General features: G+C 48.7%; 3 protein-coding genes across 4 annotated transcripts in view; 1 reads left to right on the top strand and 2 right to left on the bottom strand.

Annotated features, from left to right (window-relative positions):
* The window catches only part of actn3b (actinin alpha 3b), a 28,829-nt gene extending 26,520 nt beyond the window's left edge, over positions 1–2,309 (top strand). Inside the window, 3 exon segments of the mRNA XM_030118885.1 lie at positions 609–674; positions 759–917; positions 1,038–2,309. Of these exon segments, the coding sequence (XP_029974745.1) occupies positions 609–674; positions 759–917; positions 1,038–1,196 (384 nt within the window). The 3' untranslated portion in view covers positions 1,197–2,309.
* On the bottom strand, positions 810–11,765 carry prkd4 (protein kinase D4). The gene is made up of 19 exons (XM_030118910.1): positions 11,624–11,765; positions 11,133–11,312; positions 9,249–9,390; positions 8,263–8,394; positions 8,027–8,181; positions 7,702–7,900; positions 7,524–7,607; positions 7,268–7,421; positions 7,068–7,191; positions 6,813–6,890; positions 6,004–6,217; positions 5,841–5,866; positions 5,502–5,574; positions 4,420–4,526; positions 4,170–4,331; positions 3,735–4,101; positions 2,985–3,070; positions 2,723–2,910; positions 810–943 (listed from the first exon to the last, which is right to left on the bottom strand). Exons 2-18 carry the CDS (start codon positions 11,298–11,300, stop codon positions 2,746–2,748), a joined length of 2,436 nt encoding a protein of 811 aa, XP_029974770.1. The 5' UTR covers positions 11,301–11,312; positions 11,624–11,765; the 3' UTR covers positions 810–943; positions 2,723–2,745.
* klc2 (kinesin light chain 2) lies at positions 11,246–20,583 on the bottom strand. 2 transcript variants are annotated; one of them, XM_030118930.1, is made up of 15 exons: positions 20,465–20,583; positions 17,872–18,117; positions 17,464–17,803; positions 15,963–16,179; positions 15,694–15,883; positions 15,445–15,618; positions 15,246–15,345; positions 14,931–14,980; positions 14,700–14,767; positions 14,452–14,560; positions 14,087–14,239; positions 13,889–14,013; positions 13,752–13,809; positions 13,522–13,611; positions 11,246–11,265 (listed from the first exon to the last, which is right to left on the bottom strand). In XM_030118930.1, exons 2-14 carry the CDS (start codon positions 18,097–18,099, stop codon positions 13,528–13,530), a joined length of 1,896 nt encoding a protein of 631 aa, XP_029974790.1. In that variant the 5' UTR covers positions 18,100–18,117; positions 20,465–20,583; the 3' UTR covers positions 11,246–11,265; positions 13,522–13,527. The 2 variants fall into 2 exon arrangements, with proteins under 2 accessions (XP_029974790.1, XP_029974782.1); XM_030118922.1 differs by lacking the exon at positions 11,246–11,265 and having other exon boundaries at positions 11,987–13,611.
* Positions 20,584–21,009: the final 426 nt, after the last annotated feature.

Raw genomic sequence — 21,009 nt, forward strand, 5'->3', positions numbered from 1 at the left:
TTCTCATGTCCTGATGTGCAGATTATCAAAACTTCCACGTATGGAGTTTCCAGTTTCTCATAATTAGTGAAACTTTCTGAATTTTCAGATGCACTGCACATAAACTGAAACATTTCTGTTTTTGTGGCCTGATATTAATAATAAAGTTTATTCATGATATAAAGCCTTTGTTTTTATCACAATGAAACTTATAGAAGTTAAAACTTACAGGTTGTTGTTACTTTTCATGTGATATTTGATTTAAAGGAGATCTAAACTAGAAAAGAAAAGCCTGAAAATGTGTGTTTTGAATATTTCTTTGCTGTCATGATGCATCCTGGAAATAAATCCCAGTTCTTCATTGTATATGATGCTACAGCAAAATTTTGGATCAATTTTATCAATGATATAAGATTTTAAACCAAAAAGTTTCTTAAAACCAAAGAAATAATCTATCAAACACATATTTGAAGACTTTTTGAGTGAAGTTTATAGAGAAAATGACTGAAAAAGACTTTTATTGTCGTCATTGTTCTTTAATTTACACAAAACAGGTTGATTGTAATAAAGAGTTTTATATATATGAGCATCATTACTGAATGAAAGACGGCGGTATTCCTTTGTTGCAGAAGAGAAACGGCATGATGGACCCAGACGACTTCCGTGCTTGTCTCATCTCCATGGGCTACGATCTGGTGAGTGGCGTCCAGGTTGCAGCCCGACGCCGGCATGGCGACGTGGCGGCGGAGCGCTCTGACGGCTGTGTTCGTCCCCCTCAGGGCGAGGTGGAGTTCGCCCGCATCATGACCCTGGTGGACCCCAACAACACGGGCGTGGTGACCTTCCAGGCCTTCATCGACTTCATGACCCGCGAGACCGCCGAGACCGACACCGCCGAGCAGGTCATGGCCTCCTTCAAGATCCTGGCCTCGGACAAGGTGAGCGGCGCCGGCCGCGCGGCTTCCTGTTCGCGCACACACGCACACACACACACGTTGGTGTGTCGCACGAACTCAGACACAGCCAGCCGACGCTAAGCTGAGCTCTCCCTCCCGCAGAACTACATCACGGTGGAGGAGCTGCGCCGGGAGCTGCCGCCCGAGCAGGCCGAGTACTGCATCACCCGCATGACCCGGTACATCGGCGCCGACGGCCCCCCCGGAGCCCTGGACTACATCTCCTTCTCCAGCGCCCTCTACGGGGAGAGCGACTTATAAACCCCGCCGCTGCTCTTCACCTCCTCCTCCTCCTCCCTTCACCCCCAGCTTGTCCCTTTTTTGTTTTTTTGTTTTCCTCCTGTTTGGAGAAAGCGATTGTAAACCCTTCTTCCACCGTCCTTCTCTATGCTTTATTCTTATCATTTTTTCCTCTCTTTCATCTTAACTTCCTCCTCTCTCTCCCTCTCTCTCTCTCTTTCTCCTCCCCTCATGCCCAGAAACAGAGGGGGAGAGCGGAGGGGCCTCTGCTCAAATCTTAAGAAACGAGCTTCGGACCGGCCTGCTCCTCTCTCATTTCTGTCATGGTGCCTTACTAAAAGAAAGAAATATATATATAAAAAACACCAAAGTGTGCCGCGAATTGCACTGAACTGGAGCAAAGCAGCGTAAAATACAAAGCGGAGAGAGAGAGAGAGAACGTAAGGAAAAGGGTGAGTTTTGAGCCGCGGCCTCCCGCTCCGCCCCTCTCGGACGACTCTTTTGTAGAAGGGTGATTAAAGAAGAGAACGTGATGAAAAAAAAAAAAAAAAGCTGGTTGGTCAATTTGGCTTGGCTGGTTGTGTAATTTGTGCAGATGCATGTTGAAGTTTAGAAGAAGAAGAAGAAACAAAAAGCCGTCTCTTGACGTCGGGGATTCTTTGATCACGTCTCACCACAGCACTGTGAAGCCTGAATGTTAGCGCGACGCCACTCTCTCAGGAACAAAACGGAGGATGGCAGGGAGAGAGAGCGAGAGAGAGCAAAGCACTGTGGGTAAAGCACGGACTGACAGACTGCACGGTAATGGGTTGTGGCCAGACGGACGCCTCGGGCAGGGAGGCGTGGGGCAGGGACGGGCCGCAGGGCTTCGGGAAAGTTGCGCGTTAAAAACAGAAGAGGAGTTGAAGCTGAAGCGGGAAGCTCAGAGAGGGTTTTCAGTCCCATTTATTTAAATAAAAAAAAAAAAGGAAGAAAGAAAGAAAGAAAGGTCAGCCATGATGAATCGGTGCGAGTGGCGTCCTCCGTGTGCATGATCTTAATTTCATCTGTGCTCCTCCTCCCTCCATCCCCTCCTCCTCATCCTGTCATCAGCAACACAACACTTTCAAACAACACTTAAAAAAAAAAAAAAAAGCTCAACTTGGAATAAAAAAGGAAAACTATATTAATAAAAAAAACCCATTTGTTTGTGAGTTCTTTTTTTTTTCTTCCATTTTTGGAAATGTGGGATCAAACTCGGCCCAGAATCGAACCGGGAGTCGTGTCGACCACCACACAAACAATAGAGAGCTGACAGTACAACAAAAACAAAACAAAAAAAAAAGTCATAAAAGAACTCAGAGGACGACACGGTGGTAAACGGACTGGGAGTAATCTGATTAGAGGTCAGTCATGTAAACAGTCTAATCAGACTGGACCAGTCCGATCGAAAGAGATGATCTAACTCTTTACTGTTAGAGCTTTTTATTTAGTTACATAATGTCACCACGTGTTGCCGTTTTGAGAAAAATTAAATACTAGCGTGAATCCCTACACCTCTGTCTTACCTTTGACCTCTGGGCTCGGGGGGTCACATGTCCAGCTCGCTGTCGGGGTCCCAGCAGAGCTCGGCGGGGAAGTCCAGCCCCGCCTCCTGAGCGTGGCGAGCCCAGCGCTCCTCGTCCCCGCGGTGCGTCAGAAACCGGCAGCCCATCCGGAGCTCGAAGCGCCTCAGGTCGCACCACAGCAGGAAGTCCTGCGGAGCGGAGGGGAAACATGAGGAGTCTCCTTTATTTCAGTGTGGGCTCTCCAGAGGCGTCAAACGCCCACCTGCAGCCAGTCGTGGTTCAGAGCTTTTCCCACGGTGAACCGCCGTCTCACCGACACCTGCAGCAGGTTCCTGATGAGGTCCACAGCTGAGACACACACACACACACACACACACACACACACACACACAGAGGAAGGTTAGACTCACTGAGGACATCTGGTGGACAACAGGACAATTACAGGAACGAAAGGACATTTCTACTGGTTCACTACTTTAAAATCTGTTCAAAGATGCAATCATGAAATCAAATATCATGAATGTGAACAAAACTCACTACACTGAGTGAAACTGATACAACATAATAATGTCTGTCTCAATAATCAGCAACTGCCTATCAACTATATTTGAGGATCAGCTTGTGTTTGCCACAGTTAGTTTAGAAGAAAACATGCAGAATTTGCCAGTAAAAGGTTAAAGACGCATCAGTCCCAACAGAAAGCAATAGACGGTGAAACATGGGTGAACTGTTCAGTGTAAATAGAGTTTAAAATCTTTTTCTTTTTAGATTTTTCAAGAAAATCAAAACCTAGATTAAACTGAAAACATTTTTGACCCTAAAAAAAGAATATTTTTGGTTTACAGATCCACATGAATTTCAGTTGAAAATTGCAAACAGACAACAGCACCCACTAGTGGCCGACATGAAACCTACATGGTTTTCAGTGATTTAGACGGCCATCGATTTCAGAACTGAAAAACCTGCATTATAACTTCAGTAAATGATCTGAAGGCGTCCTGAAGCTCCTCACCCTCCAGGGAGATGGAGGCCCAGGGCTGCTGCGGGTACATGAAGGCGGCGTTGGTGATCTGCTGCCGGATGTCCTCGTCCTCGTTGAAGGGGAACGTCCCGCTCAGGCTCACGTACATGATGACGCCCACCGACCACATGTCCAGCGAGCGGTTGTAGCCGTTGCTGCTGATCACCTCGGGCGCCAGGTAGGCCGGCGTGCCCACCACCGAGCGGCGGAACGACTTCTCGCCGATGATGCGCGCGAAGCCGAAGTCGCACAGCTTGACCTGGGGGAAGGGGTCGGCGGAGGCCAGCAGCACGTTCTCCGGCTTCAGGTCGCAGTGGGCGATGTGCTTCAGGTGCAGGTAGCGCAGGGCCTCGAGGATCTGAGCCGAACGAGACGTCGGTAAAACCACGTACGTCAAACATTGACGTTCCACGCGCTCTGAGGTACCTGCATGACCAGGAAGCGGGTGATGCGCTCGGGGAGTCGTCCTCGCTCGCTGGACAGGATCATCTCCAGCATGTCTCCGTGCAGCTTCTCCATCACCACGAACACGTGCACCGCCGTTTCGAACATGGCCTCCAGCAGCACCACGCCCAGGTGGGACAAGCTCTGCACACACACACACAAAAAACACACATATTTTAGGTGTTTGCGTTTGATCCCGTCACAAACAAAGTGCTGGAAAAGACGGGGAAACCTGCAAGATGGCCACTTCGTTCCTCAGCCTCCGCTCCTGCTTGGTGGGGAAGCGAGTCTTGTCGATGACCTTGATGGCGACTGGGCAGCCCGACTTCCTGTGAGTGCCTGAAGATGGACAGGATGGAATCCTGCATTCTTAAATCCTCAATCCCAAACCGATCCACAGAGAAATGCAAATATTCCTCATGACTTCCACGTCAGAAGATCATCGTGTGAAGAGTTCTGAGCAGGAACTCTGATAAAAATGGTACAACTCTTCTCCTGCCTGCTGCATCAACTTCCTGCTGATCAGAGGCTGTTTTTGAAGCCATGCAGCCACCAGGGGGCGCTTACAAGGATGCAAGGTGAGCTCATCAGTTGGCATGTGTCTGCAGCCTCTGTGCTCAATATAAACTAATGAGAAGTGAAGAAAAACTGATATGAGCTTTTGAAACAGTTTGTTTTATTGAAACATTAATTTAAAAAAATCTTTCACAGTGTGAATTTCATGTTTAGCTGCATCTCAACTTTCTTTTTTTAAAAATGTTTTTACCAGTTTTTACTTCATTGATTTTCTGTATAATTGAGTGTGTATGCTAGTGCTTTTTTTATTGTTTAAGGTTTGTTTTCAGAATTTAAGAAGTTGTTCTCCAATAAAAGAAGTATATACACACACACACACACACACATATATACATACATACATAAAATTCTTACATTTCTATTTTTGCCATTTAATATGATATTTTCTGACCACTTTGACCTTGGAGCCATTTCGTGAGTGGATGCAGAGTTTATGGCATTTTAAATATTCGAATATTAAGCACAACAGAAACACATAGCAAAAGATTTAAAGAAAAAAAGTAAGAAAACTGAAGTATCCGGATGTACTTGAATGCACCGAAACAAGTAACGCTGAATACTTCTTTTCCACAGCTTATTCATTACTAAAGGTATTCTTCAATCAATGTTTGTTTGTTTTTTAAAAATATATTTCTATTTATTTCATTTTTTAGAAAGACATCATCTTTTTATCTTATATCCAGCAAGCCTGCAGAAAATAAAGTATTTCAAACAGTAGTGATTTAATAAAGAGCCCACCTTTATACACGACTCCAAACTGTCCTGAACCGAGCACCTCGTCCGTGAAGATCTGGTACGCCGAGCCGATGTCCTAAAACACAGAAACACACACACTTTATGTATAATAAATCTAAAACATAAGAAAGAGTGCCTGAATTACCTTCTTTTCTACACACTGTGCTGCTGCCCACTGGCAGCAGTCTGGACAGCCATTTAAAAACACTCATGTGTAGAGGTTCGTGCTCTCACCTCACAGTGAGAAGACCCCAGACTCAAGTCTGCCTCTCTCTAATGTGAAGTCTGCATGTTTTACCTGTGCAGGTGTGAGTTAGATAGAGCAGAATAGAAGAGGCTCACCACGCTGTCGCTGTGCTGGTGTTCATCTGGAATCACAATAAGACCGATTTTATTTCACTAAGTCTTTTATAACCGAGAATAGAACAGAATAAATAAATAAAATAGAATGCTTAAATATAAAATAAGTCGGAAGAATAATGCTAAAGGTCTCTTCGGCTCTCACCCTGTCTGTCCTCCACGCGCTCCTCGCGGCTCTCCACCGGCATCAGCGCCTGCCGGATGGCGCTCTCCCACGCGGGCCCCTCCTCTCCCGCCTCCACGCAGTACACCAGCGACGACGTCACCACCTCGAAGGAGTGAGGCTGTTTCCCCGGCAACGAGGGCACGGAGAGGTGGGCGGGGCCTCTCACGCACAGCACCTCGGATAGGACGATCTCCTGAAAAGGGGCGGAGGGTTAGCTGTTAGCTTCTGCTGTTAGCTTCTTTAGCTTGAGCCGTCGCTGTGGTTCTTCTTCGGTGGTGCTGTGGCAGCGATATATTGTCATACAGAGACATCTAGTGGCTGCATGTGGTATAGAACTATATATACTATATATATAGTTATATATACAGAAGGTATATAACTGAGCACATGCAGTTTAAAACTCTGTGTCCACCGACATGATTCACAATTTTCAACTGAAAACTGGAAACTTCTGTTGCGTTTTGGTGTCTGTTTACATGGTGACATTGCTTGGGAGCCGCTAAAATCAGAACTTTCTGAAAACGGCTCTCAAACAGGAGAAAACTTTAGTTTATGTTTATGTTTATGGAGCGGTGTAAACAGGGCCTGAGAGCGAACGGTCACATCATGCAGAGAACAACTCTCAAATGAATTATTTTATGAAAAATCAAGTTTTTTAGCTGCATTTCCAGATGAATCAGTTCAAACTAATCTTGTATTCAATAAGCGCGGCTGTCAGAGCAAAATCTAAAATAACAGCGCTCCTGTCAAACATGAGCGTACAGCGATGGAGAGCTGCCGGTTTGCACCTTGTAGTATTTGGTGCTGCTGTCGTTCTGGTACAGAGTGATGCTCTTCCAGTCCAAGATCCAGTAATGGTTTTTCCTCTGGGAGAAGAAAGGACAAAGCTTGACATTGGCTGTAGTTCGGACGTGTCTGGGCTAGAATTACCATTTATACCCCTTATATTGACTGTATTCTTTTCATTTTTATGTTTTACTTGCAACATTTCACCTCTAATATCAACTTTTTGGCTCAAATGTGAAAGGAAGAGACTGTGTCACCAGGGTGTCGGTGTCGGTGTGGTGCAGCAGCCATCCCTCCCTCAGGACTCCCCCGCCTCGCCTCTTGGTGTGATGCACCGACTGCACCAGCCTCATCAGCGGGATGTTGCTGCTGAAACACGGACTGTCGGAGAGACGGACGAACGTTCAGAACGAAAGTCAGGAAGTGTTAGGGTTTCTTTGCTGTGAAATGTTTGCACCTCATTGGCTCTCGCTGCGGCTCCGCCTCCCCGGTCTCGGCCAGCGAGTCCCCGTCGGTGGACATGTCGTCGTCGGACATGTCCGTGTAACCCGTGAGCACCGATTCAGTGTCCTCCGAGTCCGGCGGGAAGCTGAAACCAGGCACCGGGGATTCTGGGAAAGAGGACATGAGAAAAAAAACATGTGAAAACCCACAGAAAGCCCCCCCCCCCCTCCAAACTGAACGGGCTCGAACACAGTTCCCACTCGGCCCACCTTCTCCGTTGGTGCCCCTCTTCTCTCCGGGGCAGTCTCTGGGGACCAGGTACTCGCAGCGCCGGTGGCAGTTAAACCTGCAGTCTGAGAGGAACAGGGACGAGCGTGACGTTTGAGCCAGGAGGTGGGGGGGGTAGTGGGGGGCGGGCGGGGGGGGGGTCGCTCCCCCAGCTCCCACCTGAGCACTGCAGGCCCTGCCGGAAGAGGCCCTTGAGCAGCCGGTGGCAGTGCTGGCACACGGTGGGCCGGGTGTAGCTGTGGATGTGGAAGGTGTGAGGCACCTGGGCGCCGCTCCGCTCGCCGCTGCCGCCCACCCGGAGCCAGACGGGGGGCTCGGCCCAGGACGGGGGCCGGGAGGGCGGCTTGGACATGCTGATCTGAAGAGGGGGGGGAAACCAAAACATCCAAATATCCAATGAATTACCAACAAGACTCAGATTTTGTGGGTCAAACTCTGGAATTATCCAGATGAATCACTTAAAATGGCCGTTTCTAAGCCCCACCTCCTCCAGGCTGCCTCCGGCCTGGTTGGACAGGGAGTGCGTGGGCGGCCGTCGGGGCGGGAACAGCGACAGGCTGGCGCTGACCTGCCGCCGCGCCCGGCTGCAGTCGGCGGGCAGCTGGAAGGCGCAGCGCTTATGGAAGTCCAACCCGCAACCTGCGAGGGAAACACGGCGGCGTTGAGAGACACGGAAGCGATCCCTGACCCGACCCGAGGGGGGCGCGAGCGCGGCGTTACCGTCGCACTTCAGGCCCTGCCGAACCAGCCCCCACAGCATCTCCCCGCAGTGGTGGCAGAAGGTGGGGGTCCGGTAGGAGTGGACCACCAGGCTGTGAGGGCGGACCCTCATCTCCGTCACCGTGGCGGACGCTGAGGGGCGAGGAGAAAAAAACTCACTAATTATTTCATTAATGGAAAAAATACAGATGAACACTGCTGTTTTGTGCAAAGAGCTAGACGAGGTTGTGTTTAATCTACAGACCACGGACTAATGTGAATTTCAGTTTAAATCTTTTTTTATATTCAATAAAATTATTTATTTTGGTTAGAATAACATCAAAGTGAGGAAACACTAATGATTAAGATGCCGAAGAAAAACTTAACTAATTTTATTACATTTTTAGATGTTCTTCCAAATAGCCTGAGCAAATTTTAACCAATGAAATCTGCTTATTTTCTAATTTTACGTCCCGTTTATACGTCTTTTCAAACGAAAACCTGTCGTTTTTGTGTGGTGGGCCTCCTGTAGAGGGCGCCACAGAGCAGAAATCGTAGTGGGGTTTTCTGAAACGAAAACACAGACGATGCTTGTAACGTCCTGAAAACATGGTCCTAAAAGAAGCTCCATTCTCTAACTGCAGGCGTACTCATGTGTGACATTTAAGTGGATATTCTCAGATGTTGTTTACTAAAATAAATATGGCTTAATGTGTGTGTGGTGGCTGTGTTCAGGATATATACGTCAATCACTGTCTAACGTGTGTGTGTGTGTGTGTGTTGCTATTCTTGTGATCGTTACAGGTTTTTTTGCTGTTCCTGAGTGGAAGCCTTTCAGAAAGCAGGACGGCAGATTTAGGCGAGTTTCACGCCTCTGTGAGGGAAGAGTCTGCGGCGAGCAGATAACCCGACACGGATCGGAGCGTTACGTAGCAACAGGCTGCTGTCTGCAGCCACGGCGAGGTGACGGCCCGGCCCGGCACCGGCCCCGTGCCGTGACCTCTGACCTGCGATGATGATCTCGATGAGGTCTCCGTCCTGCAGCTGGTCGCCGGGCGTCAGGCGCTGCAGCTGCTGCTGCTCGGCGCCGGCCCGGTGTCTGAACAGCAGGATCTTCTCCCCGGCGCCCACCACCGTGCACTCCGGAGCCTGAACACACACGAAAACAGGTCACAGAAAAAAAAAGAGTGACACATTAACAACAGGTGCTGCTGGCTTGCTTTCTTTTGATTAACAGAAACACAACAAAATTTAATCCACAACTTCCACATTTCTTCAGCAGTAAAGTGATGAATCCAGACTAACATTAGTTTACATTGATTAGAAATTAATTAGAACAAGAGGCCAGATGTCTGTGCATTTCAAATATATATAATATATAGAATATAGAGTATGCTGAGAATAATAAGCAAAATTTAGATTTATGCTTAACAACAAAAATAAGGAAATCTGGATTTTTCTACAATATTGCACACACATTTTGATGGTATAAACATAAACAATAATCTATCCTGCCTCCAATCGGTCGTGCATCATTGTTTGCATCCTAATCAGCCTTGTATTCAGTTTTTGAGTATTTTAACTTGCAGTTTTTCTTAATTAGTCCGACTTACGCATCAAAATAACACCTTCAATCACCCCAAAATATCCAACTTTTAAAAAAGATCCCATAAAGAGGGAAATATGAACGCTCTTTCTGTTCATTTTACACTAAAGGCCATGGTTAAAGCATGAATTTTCACAACTCATAAAACAAAATTTCATTTATTCATGAACGTCTCCATTTGTGTCTGTTTTTTTAACTCCATATAAGGACATTTGTAGCTTTGCTTTCCCCTTTTACTTGTCATCAAGAACGACCTGCATGCCTCCACATGCACCATCGTAGAGTTTATGCCTCTCTGATCCAGATAAGAATCTTTTCGTCGAGTGTGAGAGGAGGCGGCGGTGGCAGAAGGCTCGCATACTGTTTTGAGTGGATGTGAAACTGGGGTGTGTTTGTGTAATGAGGGTTTCTGCGTTAGGTGTGCAGCAGTGACACACTTACAGAGAGCGAGACACACTCCTGCCGGTGTGCTTAAGTGCAGTGAAGAGTGTGTATTCATGCACACACACACACACACACACACACCAGAGGAAACAGAGTTGAGCCTGTGGTGACCTGCTGCTGTAACTTTCAAACTGATTTGAAGAGGAAAGGACGTCCGTTAGGAGCCATTCAGCATCTTTATGTGTATATGTGTGTATTTGTGTGTATGTGTGTGTGTGTGTGTATGTGTGTCTCAGTGGGGGAAAAAGCTGTGGTTGGAAAGTTTTTCAAGTTCGTGTCGACCACACAGTCCAGACCTGCAACATGCAGCCTTCCTCAAACAGAGACGATTGTCTTCACTGTAACTAGAACCAAGAGAAACGAGCGAACAAACTAAATAAAACTGAAATAAACTAGAAAAACTCAACATGTTCTACGTGTAAACAGATTTCCCTGAATATTAAAGTTAAAAAAAAACAAAGATAAAGTGGATGAAACCTGTAAAACGGTCCTGATTAGTCAGTGTTTTCAGAAAAAGCCACATTTGAACCTGCAGTCCTCCTTCATGCCTTCATGCAACCCCGTGACCTTTCAGAGTCACTTCCTGAGTTACCAACAAGTGGTACTGAGTGACGGCCCGAAGCAGAGTATGGGAGGAAATATCAATAAGTGGAAAGACCAAAGGTTTCATATTGAATGCGCTTCCTTTCTTCTTTATATTCATCTGTATTTCCAATAGGATTTTACTGAAAGGATTAAATAAAAAACGTGGGAGGATCATTTCTACTGTCATGAATGAACTTTAGTGAATAGTTCCTCTACGGATGAAGGTAAAACCTGGATCCGGACCCCCTCCCATCACCTTGCGCTTGATGGCCTCGGCAGCCAGCCGCAGGGCGTGGCCGTAGCTCAGGTTCGCCGCCGGGACTCGAACCGGCTCCCTGAAGAGGCCCAGCTGGAAGTGCACCAGCGCCGCCGCCGCCACCGCCGGCACGGCGCCGGTGGGGCTGGAGGGCGGCGTGGCAGACATGGGGGACGGCGTCTGTGGAGGGGACGGCAGGACAGAGGAGACATTTGGGCTCATGTTTTAAAAAAGATCGTGACATTAAAGGAGTTTTTAGAGAAAGAAAAACAAACAGTTTGTCTAATTGCGCCCAGCATGGCGGAGGAACCATAATGCTGCAGGGCTGCTTTGCTGCATCTGGTGCCGGACTCAGGAGATCTTTGATGAACTACTTCATTTAAAAGATCCTGATCATTTAATTTGGCTACATTTCCATTTATTTGTGAAGATACTGCGCAGGTTAAAATGAAAAAAAAACACAAAGTAAACAGGAAGTGCTGTGACCTTACCCTGTGGGTCACTCGCTCGTCCAGCTCGCCGTCCGGAGCCGCCGCCGCTCACCGGCTCGCCATCGCGCAGCGGATGAAGCCTCTGCTGGGGGGGGGGGTGTTTCTGCATCGCTCGGCTGCGTGAGAGACAGGAAGCGGCAGCAGAGACGCTCGCCTCTGTGACGGTGGGTTCACGGTTAACGCCCCGAGCCCGCGCTGTTAAAGGCTATACATACACACACACACACACACACACACACACACACACACACACACTAAACCACAAGACCCTGCATGAAAGCATTCAAGAACACAGAATCGGTTTGAAAAGTGGATTTAGTGTTTATTGACGTTTTGCTAAAATACATCAGAGCCTCTGAGGGCGGAGTCGCGGTGAGGAGGAGCTGATCTCCGTCCAGCTGGACGAGAGAGCAAACCTCTGAAAGGAGAAGACCTCGAGAGCTTTGGATCCAAGGAGGAATATACATATATATTTATGTATATATATATATTTACAGCCAGGGGAGATTGATCCTTCAGTGTTGATTTGATATTTCCCGGTGTATAAAGTGTGGAGAGTTGAAAACTACAGATTAGTGCTTCACTAATTTGTCTTTCAAACACAGCTACATGGTGTTGAGATTGTGTGTGTGTGTGTGTGTGTTTTCCTAAATCCATCACTCCTCTAAGTGAACATGTGACGAACGGTAAACACACAGAAACGGATGAACCTGTACATTATTTGCTGCTGACGACACTTAAAGCGCGTTTTCCCTCCGTCGGCGTCTTCCTGAAGCACTTCCTTTAACCTGTTTCCAAACCTGCGTCGCCTCCAGACATTCTTTTTTTGGATTTCGGGAGAGAAATCACATTCTTTTCTTACGTCTGGTGGATGAAGGCAGACTGCGACCAGACGGGTACATTCGGAGGCCTGATTACGGCACAATCCACAAGAAAAGTCACATTCAAATCACCGGCGTTCAGTACCTTCAACGTAAAAAAAAATAACTGATAGAAAACTGATTATTCAACCTGATGACCTCCGACATTAAAAAAAACAAAGAAACATCACGACACAGAGGATTGTTCCGTACAAAACGATTGATAATTCAGCAAGTAATCAGGATACTTGAAACCAGGGTCGATTTCCTGCGACTGTAAACAGTTCATTCTTTCTCGGCTCTTCAGACTCCTCCCCCTTCGCCGCCACGAGCGAAACGTTGTCGCCGCCTTCGGAGACGTTCCGGCGCCGCAGGCTTCGAGGTCGTGACCTCTCCTTCCTCGCACTTCCACTCCTCCTTTCTTTTTCTCCACTTTTCTGCTTCACTTCATTTCATTTCTTTTTTTTTTAAAACTCACCCCTCTTCAGAGGGTAAACAAAAACAGAAAAAAAAACCCCAAAAAGTGCTCTATATACAGAGAACGAAACAGGAAATAATTTAAAACGTTACATACATTTAAAAAAAAAACAACAACAAGAAGGCAAGAAGTGAGGTTGAGATGGTTAGTGCGGATGTTCTGCTTAAATCGTACCGTTGTTTGTTTGTTTGTTTGTTTGTTTATAAACTAGCGGTGACAGTGACTGGATGTTAGCGTCGGGCGCTTCATGCTACTGGTGGTTTGTCGATCGATCAGCTGGAGCTGAGTGAGAGAGGAAGGTCCAGACGTGTGGATACGATGCTCTGCTACGGTGCCGGCACTCACACACACACTCACACACTCTCTCTCTCACACACACACACACTCACACACGAGGCGTTCAGGTGCAGACGGTCCACTCTCTAGAAAGCAGCATGCTCGATAATGTGTGATCTAAATATTCTTGGCGGCGGCGAAGCTTCCTCGCGCAACTTTCTTTTTTAATTTTTGTGAGTGTTCGTTTAAAAAATACGCTGCGAGTGTTTGATCTGTCAAACCGCCGGCGCCTAGCCGATGAGCGAGCTGCGTCTGGACAGGTCCACGTTGCTGGCGCTCAGCACCTTGCAGTCCGACAGCCCGGAGTTGGCGTCCTGGAGGCGGGGAGAGACGGCCGGGGGTTAACAGACCCAGACTCACACACCAGCAACAGCTCGACTTCTTTAAGGATCATTCAGAAAGGAAACAGGTTTCCATGGCGACGCTGGATGCTGCCTGGAGGTCATTACGGTACCTGTGTGGTTTCCTCGGTGCTCTTGTTGAGGAAGTTGAGGGAGCTCGCTCGCTTCATCCTGAAACGCACACACACACACACACGTTTGTTGGTGTGGATCCAGGAAGTGGAGGCCGGAGCAGAGGAAGGGTTCTCACCCGGGGTTGCGGGGCTCCTGCGGGCCGCTGCCCTGCAGCTTCTTCACCAGCATCTCGCTGCTGCGCCTCAGGGCGTCGCGGATCTTCCCGAAGGAGCCGCTGCGGCGCAGCGAGCCGTTACCATCCTGCGGAGCAAACGAGGCCGGTCAGCGTCAGACGGACGCAGCGCGGCGTTCCAACTTGTCGGGCGCCGCTCACCCCGTTCCACTCGGCGGAGTCGTCGCCCTCCTCGCCGCCGCGCTGGCCCCCCGGCCCGTTGAATCCGTCCCTGCTGTGCCGCCGGTCGCTCCCACCGGCGCCTCCGTCCTTCAGCAGCTCCACCACCTTACTCTGGTTGATGGCGTCGATACCCTGAGAACACACACACACACACAGAAACACACACACTTTAAAAAAGCTCCCCCAGCGTGTGTCTGATCTGTTTTCTTTCACTTCGGCTCAGTTTATGAGCTCCTAAATCACAGCTGGACTCCACGGCGACCGGGAGCCAGCCGGACTAATCTAACCGCAGTAACTCCGTGTGTGTGTGTGTGTGTGTGTGTGTGTGTGTGTGTGTCGTGCACCTGTTTGCGTGACTTGCTGGCGCACTCCTCCAGCGTCTCCGCCGCCTCCAGCTTGCCCTGACGACGGTACAGCGCTCCCAGGCTCTTCAGGGTGGTGTTCACTGTCGGACTGAAAAAAAAAAAAACCAAACAAACAAACATTAACTTTTATGTCTTCGGCAACAAATGAGCCATTAACCAGAGGTCAAAGGTCAAAGTAGCTGCTTCCAAACAAATCCCTGTGGATAGATTTCCTGATTTTCTCCTACCTGTCCACCTTGCAGGCCTTGTACCAGCTGCCGTACTCCACATACGGGCCGGAGTCTTTGCGCTTGCCCTGAGAGACGCAGACCAGAACCAGGAGAAAAACATGAAGCTAAGTTAGAAAAAGGTCGCGGCCGTCCTCCGCCTCTCTTATTAGGCTGTGAAGTCCATTAGTGTGATGTGTGGCCTGCCAGCTCCCGGCATTAACAGGGAAAGGTCAATCCCAGCCTGCTGACCTTGCTCTCCTCCCTCTCCTCTGCGTGCATCCAGATTGGCTTGTTATCGTCTGTGGAGGACAGAACTCGGATCAGACGAGCTGGATTCCACCCACATCTCCGAGCAAAAACCTCTCTGAACGTGTAAACATGGGATTTTATTCCAAAAAACACAAAAAAAAAATAAAGGGTTTGATGGACTTAGAGGGAGGGAGGAGGAGGGAGGGGGGGGAAACATCGGCGCTAAGCTGCTTCGCTATCACAGAGTAATCCTCTGACCCGCAGCGAGGACAAAGCCAGACCGCCGTCCTGAAACGCCGCCGCTCTCTGACTCACTGTTGACGGATCCGAACTCCTTCTCGTGGGCCCGGGTCAGGATCTCCTTGTACAGCGACTCGGCGTCTTTGAACTTCCCCTGCTTCAGGTAGCAGGTGGCCTGAGGGAGCGGGACGACCCATGATGAGAGAAACAGACAAAAACACCGGGCTGGTTCACCTCCGGGTGTGTGCGGCGGCGGCGGCGGCGGCGGCCTCACCAGGTTGTTCTTGGTCTTGGCCACGTTGGGGTCGTCGGCGCCCAGCTTGGACTCGTAGATCTCCAGCGCCCGGCGGTAGTAGTACTCCACCTCGTCGTACTTGCCCTGGTTCTGGCACAGCAGCGCCAGGTTGTTGAGCTGCTTGGCCACGTCGGGGTGGTACTTCCCCAGAACCTGCAGGACAAAAACCAAACAGATTCAGGCACGGAAGGAGACGGAGATCCTGCAGTGGCGCCGCTGCGTCTCTACCTTCTCCCTGATCTCCAGCGCTCTCTTGCACAGCGGCTCCGCCTCCTTGTACTTGCCCCTCTTGCCGTACAGCACGGCCAGGTTGTTGAGGGTGGCGGCCACGGCCGGGTGGTCCTTCCCCAGCGTCTTCTCCCGGATGGCCAGGGCGTCGTTCAGGAGGTGGGCCGCCTCCTTGTACTTGTTCTGATCTCTGGAGGACAAAAAAAAAAAAATCAAAAACAGTCGGAATCGAACCGGGGCTCGGCCGGCGAGGCGAGGCGTTCCCATACCTGTAGACCAGCGCCAGGATGTTGAGCATGGTGGCCACGTCGGGGTGGTCGTGGCCGGACGTCTTCTCCAGGTCCTCCAGCGCCTGCTTGCACAGCGGCACGGCCACCTCGTAGCGGCCCTGCGAGGCGTACTGGATCACCAGGTTGTGCAGCGTGCGGAGCCGCGCCGGGATCTCGTAGCCCCCCTGCTGGGCCGCCGCCTCGCCGCTGGGCTGGGCTGCAGCGCCAAGCGTTCACACGTTAATAAAAACTTTCCTTTTCCGTCTTGTATAATCCAGATCTAAATCGTTTCATTGTTCGATGCTGATTTATCGGCTCGCTGACGGACTTCCAGGTGCTGCCGCTGACTGCGCCTTTCAGAATAAAAGTGTCGACGCAGCAGGGCGAGAGACTTTATAAATATTCATTCATCAATAATAAAGGAGACAGGGGCGAACCGCTGCACTCAGTGTGGTCAAAGAGAAGGAAATACAAACCGTCCCCATCAGCACTCTGGATCCAGCATGACTCTGCTGCTTTTCAGATAAACTACGGCGCCGAATAAACTAAAGAACACTTTAATAAAGAGCGGACGACGATGTTAAAACATAAACTTAGATTCCCGCAGAATAAAACTCTGCAGGTCAGAAAGGTTTGAATCATCTGTAAAATATTTCAGAGTCACAGATTTAACTTGAAGAAAACTCATGAAAATGGTTTTCCAGGTTATTTACAGCGAAAGATTCTCCTTCAGGCGTTTATCAAGTGATGCATTCAGGGAAACTCTGTTATTCTGGACGCCGTCCTGCAGCGACTATAGAAAAAAAATCCCAAAACAAATATAAAGTGAAGAATAATTAAACAATGTCACCTTCATTTTCTTTCTATTTGTTAAAACAAAGAAAATATAATAAAAATAATATTTATTCAATTTTTAATAGAATAAAAATAGAATAAACATACTTAGCAAGTCAAACTGTGAAAATGACTCTATATAGAGACGGGAGTAGAGTTTGAAGGTAAAAGGAAGGAAAAATTAAGATGAAAATCTGCTTAAGTCCCTGCTTAATATACAAACTATCATTATGAATGTACCAAAAAAAAAAAGAAGAAAAGATTAAAATGGATTAAATCTGATTGAACTCCAGTCCGATTACCATCCTGTCATGTAAACACTGGGTCCAGTCGGATTGAAATCAAGATGAAACTATTGAGTGTTTTGAGGAAACTGGAGGCAGGAAACCACGCCGCTCTCATCATGCCTGTTCCTCCTCCTCACGGCAGTGCGGTAATCGCTTCCTCTCGCTGAGTAAATCATGTTAAATTCATATCACGGCCGCCTGCGTCGCCTGCTCCCGCCGAGCAAGGCAGCAGGAACGCGTCGGCCACAGCGTGCGGCGGCTTGTTATCACCCGGGGGAAAGGTCAGCCGTGAAAAACGAGCGCAAACACCCGGAGCGCGACCAATTATCTCTCCTTCCTGCAGGTTAAAGCGCTGAACAGACGGAGAGTGTCTCGGCTACCTGGTCCCTGGTCGTCGTCGTTGGGGAACAGGTCGTCCAGGCTGTCCTTGGACTCCCCGCCCGTGCTGCCGCCGCCGCCGCCCGCCGCAGCGCTCTGGCTCTTCTCCTCGGAGGGCGAGGCGTCGTCGTCGAACTTCTTGATCTGGTTCATGAACTCCAGGTGCTTCTTCTCCTCCTCCAGCTGCGCCACGCTCTGCTCGCTGCGCTGCAGCTTGTGCTGCGTGCCGGCCAGCTCGTCGCGCAGCCACTGGTTCTCCTGGCACAGGCGGCGCACCTGGGCGCGCAGCTTCTGCTTCTCCGACTCCACGGCGCTCAGGTGGCTGGACAGCGCGATGATCACCTGGCGGAGACAGACGCTTTCAGCTTTTCGCCACCGCCTCCCCTCCAGAGGAATCGGTATCTTCATACCTGAGCCTCCCCCAGCCCCAGCTCGATGGCCTCCATGCTCTTGCGCAGCAGGCCGGACTTCTCCTGGGCGGCGGGCGGCTGGGCGCAGTCCAGCAGCGAGTTGAGGAGCTGGGCGTGCTCGCCGCGCAGCGTCTCCAGGCCCTGCATGACGGCCTTGGTGTTGAGGACGATCTCGTCCTGGCTCAGGCGCTCCAGGGCTTCCTCACGTGGATACACCATGGTGGACATTGCCTGGTTTCACGCACACTGCAGGGAAAACAGAGAAACGCCACTTCCCTCAGGTCAGGGAGGTCAAACAAGAGGCGACAGAGGAGAAACTCTGAGCTCGGTGTGTCCCTGAATGACTCGCTCCATGAAAACCGATGAGGACGAGGAACAGGAGATCAGAACGGGAAAAACGCTCATAAAAGCTCTTTCTGTCGGATTTCAAAGAGCTCAGCGAGGAAACAATAGTTTCATGTTTCAGTGCTGCATAACCTGCCTGATGGTGGGTGGGGGTGGGGGGGGGGGGGGGGGTGGAGGTGGAGGACGTTAGATCAGCAACGGCAAGAGAGCAGCGAGAGAATTGAAAACAAAAGTTGGAGGTCGGTGGGGGATAAAGACAGCGTGAGGACGAAGCCGTCGGCGTGAGAGCAGCAGAGTGACGCAGCAGCTGCCAGTAAACACTTAAGCCAGTTAAAGGGAGAAGACATCAGTCAACAGATCTGAGAGCAGCGCACGGAGGAGCGCACGGAGGGCGAATCAGAGGATGAGACTGAGCTGCATGAACTAAAGTGCCTTCAACAATAATGCTGACACGTTCCAGTATGTTTACACTCTCTGCAGCCCATTTTCTTCTGAAAATGTCTCATCTGGTGCTTGTAATTTCACATCAGCCTCATCATTTTTCTCCCCAATCCTTTATCATTCAAACAATCAGCAGGAAATTATTATTTCTACTAGAAGTGAGTCTGGTGCACCTGAGGCTGGAGTGGGAAACTAGAAAATGATAACAGAAAAGCAGGTGTGTAGATATTATGTATTTTTTCAACAGAATTTGTTCTTGAATCCTAAAAGAAACAATATAAAATGTATCAATCAGTTCTTGACCTATGAAATAGAAAAATTTAAGTGTTTTCAAATGTACTTTTTGCTCAAAATTGCTCATATATAAACACACATGCAGAAAGAACAAGTTTTTTTTTTTTTTAATTTAAATAATACCAGAGAACCTTTAAGGGAACGCAGTTATAATGATCTCTTCCTTCACCTTTCAAGAACAATCAGTGAGCTTTCTCAGCTTCCACGTATGTTCAAGGAGGAAAATATCACAAGAAATATCGTTATAAGAGTTAAATAATTGATTTGAGAAAATTGCTGCGTGAAAGTCAAAGTCTGACTGTGATCTTCACCTGATTTTGACCCTGGTGGATCAGTTAGAGACCATAAATGATCCACTTGGAGCCCAGATCTGCTCTAAAGGGTTGTATTTACTTCCTGTTAAGATAAGACAGATCATTTCTGATCAATGTCTCACCAGTCGGTGACTTATCAGGTCATCTTCACTCATGACTAATGTCAGTTGAGCTGCTATCAAATCGTGATTCATTCATGTGTTTATGACTCCCATTTTGCCTCGTCTTACTAAAAACAGATGGAACCGATGGGATTTCAGTCTCATTCCCAGTGTTTGTTCAGCCTTATCTTCACATGTGGATGAGCGACCATGACGAGACACGGTGTGCATTTCAGCAAAGGGTCACTTTACATCCCGATCAGGCGCTCTGAGGCTTCCCAGCATCGACCTGTAAACGAAGCCGCTGCAGCATCAGGAGGACAGAGCGGCCGATTGTGCAGCATCGTGACTTTCTCGCTCTTCTCCAGCTTTGATGGTGGAGATGCACCTGTCCTCCCTCTCTCTCCTCTCTCTCTCTCACCCCCCTCCCTCCCTTCTGCCTCATCCACTGACTGCAATGCACCAATATCCACACTTCCTCTTTCATTTGCAAGGGAAAACAAGCAGAGTAGAGCCAGCTGGGGAGGACATGAGCTGATGCTCTCTCTCTCTGATCTGTGCAGCTGCAATTCAACCATCTTAGGCCACAGATGGATAAAGCAGGCGGTGGATGGTGGTGGTGATGGTGATGGGCTGAGGCCTGCAGGCGGGCGGGCAGGCGGGGAGGGAGAGAGGGAGGAAACGTTTGGCTTGGCAGCCGATCAATGAAGGTGACCGACAGCAGAGAGCAGCGTCCAGGAAGGACGAATCCAGCACAAATCATCAATCAAAATGAGCGAAAACGAGAGAAAATGGGATGGAGAGTCTGGACCCGACGTGCAGACTGTTTGTAAACAATGCAGGCCCGACCTCTAAAGGTGTTACGCAAACCCAGAAGATGCCCGTTATTGTCGAAATCCGCCTGGGAATCAGTAAATAATGAGAATATCTGTGTATCACTCGTACACCCTGCGCTCCGGGGCGATGTCCCATTCAGGTGACATATTTACCGTCACGTTCACGACACGCATCCCGATAAAACACGACGCGTTCCGCCCGAATAACGAGAATTTCAAAGAACGCTAGAGCAGAAATTATAAATGGGAAATTTTTCTTTACCTTCATGGAAGAGAAGTGCGGAGCTTTGGGAGCCTGAAACAAAGCAGCGGTTCAATGTTGTGATGCTCCGGACGGGCTGCGTCAAGCGCACTGACGTAACGCGGAGAGCCACATCCGGTCTTCAAAATAAAACCACACATGCGCATAAACTCATCAAACTAAAAGCAAACACAGGCTGTCAAACTATTCCACAAATATTATCGAATCAGAATACATCATGTGCATGACAGTATCCGACATATAGACACTTGTAGGTTTAAAAGTAGCAATTATTGACTATTAGCTTTACTTCGAAGTGAGTCGAACAGGAAATACAAACGACACTTTACACTTTTTCGTTCATTCATTGAACTAAACTGACATTTCATCATTAAATAGACGAACGTAAACAACTTGAAGCACGGCTAAATACATATTAATGCAAGTTTAACGCCAACCGAAGGATGTAACCGAGCTACAAGTTTAGCTAATTAGCTCTCATTCGTTTGAACTTACCCAGATGACAGAGGACAGGGAGTAAACTGGGCAAAACAAACCCAAATGAC

This window comes from Salarias fasciatus, chromosome 3, assembly GCF_902148845.1.
Source record: "Salarias fasciatus chromosome 3, fSalaFa1.1, whole genome shotgun sequence".
Lineage (NCBI taxonomy): Eukaryota > Metazoa > Chordata > Actinopteri > Blenniiformes > Blenniidae > Salarias > Salarias fasciatus.